This window comes from Drosophila teissieri, chromosome 2L (genome assembly GCF_016746235.2).
Source record: "Drosophila teissieri strain GT53w chromosome 2L, Prin_Dtei_1.1, whole genome shotgun sequence".
NCBI lineage: Eukaryota > Metazoa > Arthropoda > Insecta > Diptera > Drosophilidae > Drosophila > Drosophila teissieri.
Window position 1 is genome coordinate 11,602,403 of NC_053029.1, and position 12,880 is coordinate 11,615,282.

General features: G+C 45.0%; 2 protein-coding genes across 6 annotated transcripts; both read left to right on the forward strand.

The window, feature by feature from the left end:
• Positions 1 to 1,266: 1,266 nt before the first annotated feature.
• LOC122611427 (putative gustatory receptor 28b) lies at positions 1,267 to 8,661 on the forward strand. Of its 5 annotated transcripts, none has more exons than XM_043784490.1 (3): positions 1,267 to 1,935; positions 7,841 to 8,401; positions 8,472 to 8,661. In XM_043784490.1, the coding sequence occupies exons 1-3, from the start codon at positions 1,267 to 1,269 to the stop codon at positions 8,598 to 8,600; spliced, it is 1,359 nt and encodes a 452-aa protein (XP_043640425.1). In that variant the 3' UTR covers positions 8,601 to 8,661. The 5 variants fall into 5 exon arrangements, with proteins under 5 accessions (XP_043640425.1, XP_043640426.1, XP_043640424.1 ...); XM_043784491.1 differs by lacking the exon at positions 1,267 to 1,935 and adding an exon at positions 2,630 to 3,600; XM_043784489.1 differs by lacking the exon at positions 1,267 to 1,935 and adding an exon at positions 4,655 to 5,532.
• A 981-nt stretch (positions 8,662 to 9,642) lies between these two features.
• LOC122626576 (putative gustatory receptor 28a) lies at positions 9,643 to 11,271 on the forward strand. Its single transcript, XM_043806892.1, has 3 exons — positions 9,643 to 10,272; positions 10,490 to 11,092; positions 11,149 to 11,271. The coding sequence occupies exons 1-3, from the start codon at positions 9,643 to 9,645 to the stop codon at positions 11,269 to 11,271; spliced, it is 1,356 nt and encodes a 451-aa protein (XP_043662827.1).
• The last annotated feature ends 1,609 nt before the right edge of the window (positions 11,272 to 12,880 follow it).

Below are 12,880 nucleotides of genomic sequence, written 5' to 3' on the forward strand. Positions count from 1 at the left end.
GTGTCATATACTTAGCGATACATTGCGTTGCACGTGTGAAAAATAAACAAAAAAGTTGGGATGCATTTAATTTAACGCCGGCGCCATTGTCATAAAAAAGCTAAAAACAAAAACGCAACATTTTTTGGGGGCGTCTTAGCCAAAGCAGACCCTCCTCTGTTATTGTTATTGTTTCGACTGGCTTGTGGACTTGTGTCGTCTAGTGTATATGTTGTCAGCCAAATTGTGCGACAAAAATTCTGAGCCAGCCACATGATTTGTTGCATTGCGGCACGACGTTGGAGTCGAGTGCTCGAAACTGGGAGCTCATTAGGCTGGGGGGATCCATTACGCAATCTCGTTTGCATTGTTGACTCCACTGGCAGCAGATGAAGATGATGGCGGCACTAGTTGGCCCGTTCGCCCGTTGGCTTGTTTGGATTTGTTTTTGCGCCGTTTCGTTAATGTGGACTGTCTTTCGCTGTCGCTTTAGCTGCATTTAGAATAAAAACAAGAGAGAACGCTTTAGTCGAGTTCCCCGACTATCCGATACCCGTTAGTGTGGGGTCCGAGGTGTGTGATCCGGGCTGCGGGGTGCGAGGGCTGTGCTGCGTGGTGCGGGGTCTGGGCTGCGGTCTGGGGGGTGCGGGGTGCGGGGTATGGGCTGCGGGGTGCGGGCTGCGGGGTCTCTGGAGTCTGTATGCGTAATGTCAACTTTCTAGCTTTTGTAGTTCCTGAGATCTCGACGTTCATACGGACGGACAGACGGACATGGCCAGATCGACTCGGCTATTGATCTGGATCAAGAATATATATACTTCATATGGTCGGAAACGCTTCCTTCTGCCTGTTACATACTTTTCAACGAATCTAGTATACCCTTTTAATCTACGAGTTATTATGCTAATTATGTTAAACTTGGTTTTTAAAACAGGGTTTCAAAACGCAATTATCACTTGGTCACTTGACTTCGGTTTTATTTAGGTTCTTTAACCTTTCCTAGTTGTTAGCAAACAATTCTGTGGCAACTATTCTCGGAACATACATGCGTGTTGGATGGTTATATCCACCTTATTTGTACCTTATTTGCTTTGTAATTAATCGAACAAATGTAGATAAGGTTAGATAATAATTGATGAAATTCGTATTAAGCCAGTTGCCATAGCTGCAAAGCATACAACAGCAATTACCATATCTGCGCAATTTAATCTGCGATAAGCAACGCACTCCAGCAAAATGAATCCTACTCAATTGGACGAGGAAGCGTCACTTATTCGGATTCGAGCAATGATCCGCTACGGAGTGGACACCTTTCGCGGCTGTCGAGGAAGACTACGCTACTGGCTGAGTGCCAGGGATTGCTATGACTCCATCTCCCTGATGGTGAGCATTGCCTTTGCTCTGGGCATCACGCCGTTTCTGGTGCGGCGCAACGCGCTGGGCGAAACATCCTTGGAGCAGTCCTGGTACGGATTCCTGAATGCCATTCTGCGCTGGCTGCTGCTCGCCTACTGCTACAGCTACATCAACCTGAGCAACGAGAGCCTCATTGGCTACTTCATGCGGAACCACGTGTCCCAGATCAGCACACGGGTCCATGACGTCGGCGGCATTTTAGCGGCAGTATTTACCTTCATAATGCCGCTGCTCCTGCGAAAACACTTCCTCAAATCGGTCAAGAATATGGTGCAGGCCGATGAGCAACTGGACCGACTACGAAGTCCTGTCAACTTCAACAGTGTTGTGGGCCAGGTTGTGCTCGTCATTACGGCGGTAGTTCTCCTGGATACCGTGCTTCTGACCACTGGCTTAGTTTGCCTTGCCAAGATGGAGGTGTACGCCTCGTGGCAGCTCACCTTCATTTTTGTCTACGAGCTCATGGCCATTTCCATCACCATCTGCATGTTCTGCCTGATGACCAGGACGGTGCAGCGAAGAATCACCTGCCTGCACAAGGTGAGTAATAGGTTTAGAATTAACTATGTGTCATGTTTAATTAAAACATCCCAGCTCAACACAGTCTTGTGAGTAAGTAAAGCGCATAACCAGCCACCCATCCAATCATCATATATCACCTGTCAATCGCAGTAATCCCTCGTTCCCTGTACAAAAGAAGTAATCCCTCGTTCCCCGTGCACCAGAAGCAAGCAGAGTGGAGAAATCTGATCAGCTTATGGCTGGAGCAATGGCCAGGAACGATTCCCCATCGATATCCTGCACCTTCATTTCCATATCCACCCAGTCAGCGAGTGTGGCCAGATATGCGATTACTCGAGTGTCTCTCGATAATGAAGACAATGAATGGCCCGTCACGAAGCAAACTCGCATGGCTGCTCATCCACTTGACGGGGAATATCTTTAAAGTCTAGCGACGGCATTAAACTCAAGTGGTTTCCGTTTTCAAGGACACGCTGATGCTGATTCGGTATATGGTACACATAAACAATTTTCTATCCTTTTGGCCCAATTCGGTGTAATGTTCTTTCCATTTACCCCCCGAAGATAGAAACATTACTCACTTACTCCCATTTTGTCTTTTTTATTAACATAATTTATATCCATTTCATTTGTTTGTGTGCATAAAATCATCATTCCCACAGCCATCACTGGCAGCTTGATAGAGTGAGAAAACGATAACACTTGTTGCTACTGCCCGCCGCCACTTGTTGTTGCTGTGAGTCCTAGACAACACAATAATGAGCTTTCGCCAGCCGGCATTTTGTTTTTATATCCCCTCATCGCCCTCTTCACTCACTTCACTCACTTTGGGCGACCCCCCGTCCTTGTGTTATCCTTTGGCCCACTTCGTTTGCATCCGTCGCGTGGCAATCGCCATTTTTCCTATTCACCAGCCAGCTCAGTCAGTTCAGCCAGTTCGCGTTGACACTTTCATCCGAACGGTTGTGCGATTCGCCGTGCTCTGTTTTCATTTCCGCTTTCGGTGTGCATTAGCTCGATTTCGATTTCGCCTTCGCCACCATGTCCGCCCTGCGTCGGGTGCGCAAATACTTTATATCCTCGCAGGTCTACGAGGCACTGCGTCCGCTGTTCTTCCTAACCTTTCTCTACGGACTGACGCCATTTCACGTGGTCAGGCGCAAGATGGGCGAATCCTACCTGAAGATGTCCTGTTTCGGCGTCTTCAACATCTTCATTTACATCTGCCTCTGCGGATTCTGCTACATCTCATCCCTGAGGCAGGGTGAATCCATTGTGGGCTACTTCTTCCGCACCGAAATCTCCACAATCGGCGATCGCCTGCAGATCTTCAATGGCTTGATAGCCGGTGCTGTGATTTACACCTCGGCAATCCTGAAACGCTGCAAACTCCTGGGCACCCTGACCATTCTGCACAGCTTGGATACGAACTTCTCGAACATTGGAGTGCGTGTGAAATACTCGAGGATTTTCCGCTACTCGTTGCTGGTGCTGATCTTCAAGCTGCTGATCCTGGGAGTTTATTTCGTGGGCGTTTTCCGGCTGCTCGTCTCGCTGGACGTCAAACCTTCGTTCTGCGTTTGCATGACATTCTTCCTGCAACATTCGGTTGTCTCCATAGCGATTTGTTTGTTCTGCGTGATTGCCTTCAGTTTCGAGCGGCGCCTCAGTATCATCAATCAGGTGAGTGGGGGTAATGGTTATCAGGACGACCAGCAAGTACGGGAAAATGTTTACCTGCTATCTCCACCTGGAGACAGCGCGTCTGGGATGCGTGACGGGAATGGGGACTCCAGTGGGGCATTCGCTATCATCGCTTTTATTACTCAAACACAGGGCAAGTGTGAAAATTAATTTATGTAAAGCCTTGGTTACACACCACATACACCCATCAAACTAGATTATTTGCCATGATTCCACCAGACATGTTTATTAATTGCGTTTGCTTTTTGGCTGGAGTTGGTCAGCAAATAGCACAGTCCAGACAATTTTACCAACAAGGTCTGCTAGCTAATGGATTAAGTTACTCTATTGTGACCTAGTGAGTTATAGATAGATTAAAATGTGTTGCCTACTTTAAGGCACTCGAATGAATTGAAAACTAACTTACTTATTGCTGCCTTTGATTTACAAACATAATGCACATATTATTTATTAATTCGACTTAATTTCACCAAATACACATCATCCGTTCTGCTTTAAAGTATGACATGACCGAAAGGAAAATGCCATTTTCCACTTCTCTTCCCACATTTGCTGTTTCGAATACGAAATTATTCAATTTCAAGGCTTCTGGGAACTGTGCTTATCATAAATTTGCAACACTATTTCTCACTTCCACGCATTTCCAAAACCAACTGAAATTGTCACTGACCCCTCAAACCCATAAAACGAATGAGTAATATCCGATGTCTTTTATAATGGCCATAATTCCAACGTAACTTACCAAATCTCATCTACGGCAGGACACGAAACGAAACACAAAAGCTGTTCTATTCCGCCGAACAATTGTCATAAATTCATTCACGCTCTACATGGAAACCGGGAAATTAATTTGGCTTAAGAGGGTCTCTGGTCACTCATTGATCTAAATAGGGATATAGACACGAAAAACTTCCCTCAACGTGGGGAAATCGTTGGATTGCCCTGGGGAAATGATTTCCCCGGCGAGTTGCGCCATTAATTAAAATGCAACAGCTAGAGCTAATAGGTTAATGGTCGAAGCATAAGCGGACAGCAGCTTGTCTAGACCCGCGGTACACATAAAAATGGGAAAATTATTTACTTTTCCAAGCCCACCCACAAGCTTCCTGGTCCGACGACGCCTGCTAAAATGCAAAACATTTGCGGTCCCTGGCGTCAGTCGCCGGTTGAAGCTCCAACGAAGCGGTCATGGACATTGAAAGTGCCAAGGAGCCGGTGGATCCGACGGACACTCCGGACATTGAGGTGGCTTCTGGACTATGCCAGCCCTGGCGTCGTAGATTTAGGCGACTCTTTACCGCCAAACAGCTTTACGAGTGCCTGCGCCCGGTGTTCCATGTGACCTACGTCCACGGACTCACCTCCTTCTACATCAGTTGCGATAGCAAGACCGGCAAGAGGGACATCAAGAAGACCATCTTTGGCTACATCAATGGCACCATGCACATCGCCATGTTTGTCTTTGCCTACAGCCTAACGATCTACAACAACTGCGAGTCGGTGGCCAGCTACTTCTTTCGCTCCCGCATCACGTACTTCGGGGATATGATGCAGATAGTGAGTGGATTCATTGGCGTCACTGTCATCTACCTGACGGCCTTTGTGCCCAACCATCGACTGGAGCGCTGCCTGCAGAAGTTCCACACCATGGACTTGCAACTGCAGACGGTGGGAGTGAAGATCATGTACAGCAAGGTGCTGCGATTCAGCTACATGGTCCTCATCTCCATGTTCCTGGTGATCGCCCTCTTCACCAGCGGCACCTTCTCGGTGCTCTACTCCTCGCAGATGGCGCCCACCCTGGCGCTGCACTTCACCTTCCTCATCCAGCACACGGTCATCTCCATCGCCATTACGCTCTTCAGCTGCTTCACGTACCTGGTGGAGATGCGGCTGGTGATGGTCAACAAGGTAAGGGACTCACTCGTAGGGACAGAGAAGAGATTGCGAGATCAGAGGAAAGGAAGTTCGAACACCTTGTTCCAGCAATTTCTGTATCAGTCTGTCTAGAGGATATAGATACATATAGATACATATTTTATAAGTTTTTTAAACCGACTGATAAAATCTGCTCACTTAATATTTAACTTATGGGTGTGGGCTACCCAACAATTTAATTCGACACTCCTTTTTAATATATTCCTAATCAAAACTGTTGCGTATCGTTTAGCACCTATTCAACCAGTTAGCTGCTTTTATTGAGTATTTCCCACGGGGACAGTAAAATGCTAACGATATAATATTTTTCCATTTAGTACAGCAGTGTTTTTAATTTCATTCAGCTGATTCAATTAAATTAATTAGCACACACAAACACAAACACTGACCGTGAACCACTGACCGCCAACATGAGAAGGACATGAACCACCTCTTTATAATTTCATAGCGCTGGAAAACCCGCAGAAAGTGCCATTAAATGAGAACTTTGTCGGTGGCTGATGGACGGGTTTACATTACCTGACCTGTCAACGGCGAAAAGTAGACAATATTAAACGCCACGACGTTCAAGGTGTGGATCATAAATACTTTAAAGGCCAATCACAATCGCTGAGCAACTGTATCCGGCGTGGCTATAAAAGCAACTTGCACTTGACTGGGAGGTGTTCTTTCTTTTTCGGCAACAATGCAGATACTACTTGTATTTTAAAGATACGTCTAAGAAATGCCAAATTCCTTTTGCGAACTGTTCAAACCGCGGGATGCTTTCGGAGCCGAGCAAACCCTACTCTTCTACACCTATCTACTCGGCTTGACCCCGTTTCGTTTGAGGGGTCAAGCTGGAGGCAGGCAGTTTCAGCTAAGTAAAATCGGCTATCTGAATGCCCTTCTTCAGCTGAGCTTCTTCAGCTACTGCTTCTTGGCCGCTCTCATCGAGCAGCAGAGCATTGTTGGCTACTTCTTCAAGTCCCAGATATCTCAAATCGGCGACTCCCTGCAAAAGTTCATCGGAATGACTGGAATGTCGATACTCTTCCTCTGCAGCAGCATTCGCGTTAGATTGCTGATCCGCATCTGGGATCGTATATCCTGTGTGGATGATCGACTTCTTAACGTGGGAGTATGCTTCAATTATCCTGCCATTATGCGATTGCGACATCTGCAGATCTTTCTCATCAATGGCGTGCAGTTGAGCTACTTGATTAGTTCCAACTGGATGCTGTTGGGCAATGATGTGAGGCCCATTTACACGGCAATTGTCGCGTTCTATGTGCCACAAATATTTCTACTCAGCATTGTTATGCTGTTTCATGCTACTTTGCATCGGCTCTGGCAGCATTTCACTGTACTGAATCAGGTGGGTTGAGCTGCAATGAAACTTATTCTTAATTAAGTGTTGAAGTAGCTTTCTTACTTACTTCATATAGCACTAGCTCTTCAGGTAATTAAATGCATATCGCACTATCCGTCGTTTTATGAGCCTGACAATTCATTAGCGTTGTGAGATTGTTATCCCATTTTGAGTATTCCACGGACCCAATGCCTTCGAAGAGCAGCCATACGCCATGTGGCTCCTTAGGCGGTTGGTCGGGAAATCGGGTGACCGACCACACGACGTATACACCTGCTATCGATTGACCATATTCATGGCCCTTTGCCTCGGCATTGTGCCCTACAACGTGACCATATCTCCAGAGGGCAGAGGAGAACTAACATCCTCCTACGTCGGCTACATCAACATCCTCATTCGAATGGCCATCTATATGGGCAACTCATTCTACGGCGCCTTCCATCGGGATGCGTTGATGTCCAATTTTTTCCTCACGGGCATATCCAATGTGATTGATGGACTGCAGAAGATCAACGGAATGCTGGGTATCTCGGCCATATTGCTCTTATCGCTGCTGCATCGAAATGAGTTGCTGCAACTGCTGGCCATGTTCGATGGCCTCGAGACGGAGGCGTTTCCCCGGGTGGGCGTGGCAATGCATCAGGTTGCGGCCAACAAGAAAATGAATCGATTGATTGCATTCCTGGTTGGCAGCATGGCGGCCTATATAACGTGCAGTTTCCTGATGATCGGCCTGAGAGACGCGACCACATTTTCCATCTCATCGGTGATTAGTTATTTCTCACCACATTGTATCGTGTGCGCGGTTTCCTTTCTGGCCGGAAATGTAATGATCAAATTACGCATATATCTGGGTGCTCTTAACGAGGTTAAGTTGGTTGGGCTTACTTAATATTTCAACTGATAGTTCCTATTTAATTATACTTGTAGGTGTTGAAGAACCTAGCCCACCAGTGGGACACCCGCACCCTCAAGGCAGTGACTCAAAAGCAGCGCTCTCTGCAGTGTCTGGATTCGTTCTCCATGTACACCATCGTGACCAAGGATCCTGCCGAGATCATACAGGAGTCCATGGAGATACATCACCTGATTTGCGAGGCCGCCGCCACGGCCAACAAGTACTTCACCTACCAACTGCTGACCATTATATCCATCGCATTTCTGATCATCGTCTTCGATGCGTACTATGTGCTGGAGACGCTGCTGGGCAAGTCGAAGCGTGAAAGCAAATTCAAAACTGTGGAGTTTGTAACGTTTTTCTCCTGTCAAATGATCCTGTACCTGATTGCCATAATCTCGATTGTCGAAGGTAGTAATAGGGCCATCAAAAAGAGCGAGAAAACAGGGGGAATAGTGCACTCGCTACTCAATAAAACCAAGAGTGCTGAGGTCAAGGAGAAACTGCAGCAATTCTCCATGCAGCTGATGCACCTCAAAATTAATTTCACCGCAGCTGGACTGTTCAACATCGACCGCACCCTGTACTTCACGGTTTGTTGCTAAACACATCTACTCGTATATATTTTTGTAATTTTCCTGATGAAACATTCATTGACAACAGATCAGCGGGGCCTTGACCACTTATCTCATCATCTTGCTGCAGTTCACATCCAATTCCCCCAGCAATGGCTATGGGAATGGCGGCTCCTGCTGCGAGGCCTTCAATAATATGACGAATCATACGCTTTAGATGTGCTATCGATGTCATTGCAATGTGGGGAATATTGTTGGGATGGAAATCGAGTCGATGGAGCCGGTGAAATGCTAGTATAGAATACGTCCAGCAGAATGTGTATTTTTTGTAAATGTTATTGTTGTTGCTAAATAAGTGTTTTCTGTGCATATGAACCAGCGATTGGAAATAAATTTTTGATCGGTAATATGTTAGAATTAGTCTTTTAAATTGGTAATTAGAAACTTCCAAAACTATGGGGCAGCATTATTATTAGCACTAAAATTTGATAGAAAATACAAATGATTTTTAGGGTAGAGTCTTTTAAATTGGTAATTAGAAACTTCCGAAACTTTGGCACAGCATTATTAGTAGCACTAAAATTTAAATGATACTACAAATGATTTTCAGGGTAACACACTAGTTTTCGATTATTATATGTAAACCTTTACAACCACATGTTTTTGGCTAATAGAGACATTGAGTTTAAACATATTTCTCTTGTTGCCAATGTTCTACTGTATACTTAAATACCTTCTGGTAAGTTAAACAAATGCTCGTAAAAACGAAAAATAACCAACTGTTGCTGTCCATCAACTAATTAGTAGCAAGTACCTTGCAAAAAGTGAGGCCTATTTGCCACTTTGCGTGGTCGTTGAATGGGTGTCGTAAATTGTTTGCCAATTGTAATGAATAGCCATTGCCCAGAACATTGACATGGCAAAAAATGGAAATGTCACGAGTTCCGTTGAACTCGTTGAACCTGTGTGTAAATGACCTTGACCACCCGTACCCCTCCACCCTCGTTTAATGTTAAATTAATATTTGCTACTATTGATATTGGTCTATTAGCAGTGCGAAGGTGTGTGTGTGAGCGCTTTAACGATTTTGATATATGATACATCAGTCCTGTCTCGAGTTGACACAAAGGTAATCATCATCATCAGCCGGCGAAGACTTCCGTTGTCAGTTGGCGGAAAATACGCGAGTCGAGCGGACGTTACACATCCAGCAAAAATAATTACAACCCAATATCAAACAACATCAAACGGGCTTATCAATGGCCTTTAAGTTGTGGGAGCGCTTCTCCCAGGCGGACAATGTGTTCCAGGCACTGCGACCCCTAACTTTCATATCGCTACTGGGTCTGGCTCCATTTCGATTGAACCTAAATCCCCGGAAGGAGGTGCAAACATCTAAGTTCTCCTTCTTCGCCGGCATCGTGCACTTCCTGTTCTTCGTCCTGTGCTTCGGCATCTCCGTGAAGGAGGGCGATTCCATAATAGGCTACTTCTTCCAGACCAACATCACCAGATTCAGCGATGGAACGCTTCGCCTCACCGGCATCCTGGCCATGTCCACGATCTTTGGCTTTGCCATGTTCAAGCGACAACGCTTGGTCAGCATCATACAAAACAACATTGTGGTTGACGAGATATTTGTGCGGCTGGGCATGAAGCTGGACTACCGCAGGATACTGCTGTCCAGCTCCCTCATATCCTTGGGTATGCTGCTGTTCAACGTGATTTACTTGTGCGTGAGCTACAGCCTGCTGGTCAGCGCCACCATATCGCCCTCGTTTGTGACTTTCACCACCTTCGCCCTGCCGCACATCAATATCAGCCTGATGGTCTTCAAGTTTCTGTGCACCACGGACTTGGCAAGGAGCCGCTTCAGTATGTTGAACGAAGTGAGTGTCCTGGGACTTTATTGCGCAGGCAGTGGCATTATAAGTGGAAACCAGAATCTCTCTTTAAATGAAATGCCAACTTTCAACTGAAGAAAGCTAGTTTTTGTAGCATACTTTTCCCATGCACAAAGCAAACAGTTGAATGCGTTAAATTTTATGCAGAATATTTTAATTGCTTATGATAACCATTTGCTACCTAACTTTGCTTCCTTCACAGATCCTGCAGGACATTTTGGATGCCCATATAGAGCAGTTGAGCGCCTTGGAACTCTCACCAATGCACTCGGTCGTCAATCACAGACGCTACTCACATCGCCTGCGGAACCTGATCAGCACGCCGATGAAGCGGTACAGTGTTACCTCCGTCATTCGCCTCAATCCGGAGTACGCCATCAAGCAGGTGTCCAACATTCACAACTTGCTCTGCGACATCTGCCAGACCATCGAGGAGTACTTCACATATCCGCTGCTTGGCATCATTGCCATATCCTTCCTGTTCATCCTCTTCGATGACTTTTACATTCTGGAGGCCATCCTCAATCCCAAGCGACTGGATGTCTTTGAGGCCGACGAGTTCTTTGCCTTCTTCCTCATGCAGCTCATCTGGTACATAGTGATCATTGTGCTGATCGTGGAGGGCAGCAGTCGTACTATTTTGCACAGCAGCTATACAGCAGCTATAGTTCACAAGATCCTCAATATCACCGATGATCCAGAGCTCAGGGATCGTCTTTTCCGGCTGTCCTTGCAGCTGTCGCATCGGAAGGTCCTTTTCACAGCCGCAGGACTTTTCCGCCTGGATCGCACGCTGATTTTTACGGTGGATTATCTTGTTAACTATTCATATTTCTATTTTTTAAATGATTATATTTGCAGATTACTGGTGCTGCCACTTGCTACCTCATTATCCTCATCCAGTTTCGATTCACGCATCACATGGACATGGACAGCAGCTCCAATGCCACAAATCAATCACATTCCATTCATCTTGGCGATTGATTCAAATAATTTATATTTAATTTCTTTTTTACTGTGTTAAAAAAGTATTAACACCTCACAACAATGCTTAAAAAGTTACAAAACGGTCTCACGTTCCAGGCTTTTGATAGTACTTACGTTTGGATTTTGCATTATTATTTGTTTTATATCGCTATTTTGAACTCATATCTTAATTCAATTTTAAACCAAAGTGTCTTAAGTACGAATGAAAATTAAATAAAAGTCTTTTAGCTTGCAGTAAAATTAGTTTTTATGCGTTTTTTTAATGTAAGAGATAATATTCAATCCAAAAAGGAAATTTCAGTTGCATTCAAACCATACGTTACGTGTTACGTTACGTAAGCGAATTGACTACAGCAAGCTGGTTGCTACGTCACTGGCCGCACTGCTGACTGACACAAGCTGCTTGAATTTGACTAATGAATTCAAATGGAAATCGTTGCCCGAGACCCATTTCAAAGCTAAGGGATGGCTTGACCCACTTCTGCTTGCTCCACTTCACAACATTGCAACATAATCTGCAGCGGTGACTGACTTCTGGCCCCAACTGATAGCTAATCCCAGTTAGCACGCCATGCGAAAGGAGGCACAACACTAATCCAATAAGGAAGCCAGCCCAAATACGCACTGAAGCAACGACATTTGATTGTTTTATTGCCTCAGCCTGCCATTAATGCGTGTTTTCTATGCCATTTGCTGGGGAGTTGTACGCTATGATAGCGAAATAAAGAGCAGTTGAAACTGCGCTGATCGCTTGTCGATTTTCGCAGCTTACAAGGGTGTGGGGTTAGTCGACAATGTTCGGTGTTCACCTATGTTAGTGCTAATCATCGCGATTAGCCGCATTGATAAGGCTTCGACAATTTGTTATCAATTCGGATTTCTACTTTACGATTTGTTTACTTTTCCACACGCCACCCGTTTCGTATGCGAAAATCCGTCCACTTTCATGGAAGTCCAAGTGCATTGGATTTTCCTTCGCAGATTGTGATTTTGTGAAATGTGACCCAGTTATATTTGCATATTTGCTATTCGACTGAGCGCTAGAAAATATGTTGATCTGTGCATTACAAGTTAATTACTTAACAACACAAAAATATATGTAAAAAATTAAAAAATGGTAAACCTAAAGATATTCAGTTCATATTAGTAAACATTTTTTTAAATAAATGCCTTATACATACTTAGGCAAAGATGTGATTCTTCTTATGGAATTCAATAAGATTTGTAAAGGGTAATAGGTAATTTTGTAAAAGTCAAAGAAAATGGTTTAATGTTATAAAATAGCTAAAATTTAAATAAAGATGGGGACACTGTTCTTCCTTCACTTTGATGCACTTTACAGTTTTAAAGTCGTACTCGGGTTTCAGATTATATATTGTTTAATTCAAAATTCAATGGCACAACTATGAAAAGCCCAAAGCGCAAATTAACCCAAACACCCACTCGCACACACACACACAGATACACACTCATACACACAGTTGCTCGGATACGCGGAGCTCTTCTCAAGCCCAATTCCATTTTCATTTCCATTTCCATGTGCCGCACTTGACTGACATTCGTCGGCCGCCGAGACCGCTCCGCTCCGCTCAGCTCCGTTCCGTTC

Bases quoted from the DNA above. Each gene is read 5' to 3' on its own strand.
- LOC122611427 (XM_043784489.1), top strand. From the start codon at position 4,810: ATGGACATTGAAAGTGCCAAGGAGCCGGTGGATCCGACGGACACTCCG. The intron at 5,533-7,840 runs GTAAGGGACTCA...TTATACTTGTAG, and splicing joins GGCTGGTGATGGTCAACAAG to GTGTTGAAGAACCTAGCCCA. The intron at 8,402-8,471 runs GTTTGTTGCTAA...CATTGACAACAG, and splicing joins ACCGCACCCTGTACTTCACG to ATCAGCGGGGCCTTGACCAC.
- LOC122626576 (XM_043806892.1), top strand. From the start codon at position 9,643: ATGGCCTTTAAGTTGTGGGAGCGCTTCTCCCAGGCGGACAATGTGTTC. The intron at 10,273-10,489 runs GTGAGTGTCCTG...CTTCCTTCACAG, and splicing joins GCTTCAGTATGTTGAACGAA to ATCCTGCAGGACATTTTGGA. The intron at 11,093-11,148 runs GTGGATTATCTT...TTATATTTGCAG, and splicing joins ATCGCACGCTGATTTTTACG to ATTACTGGTGCTGCCACTTG.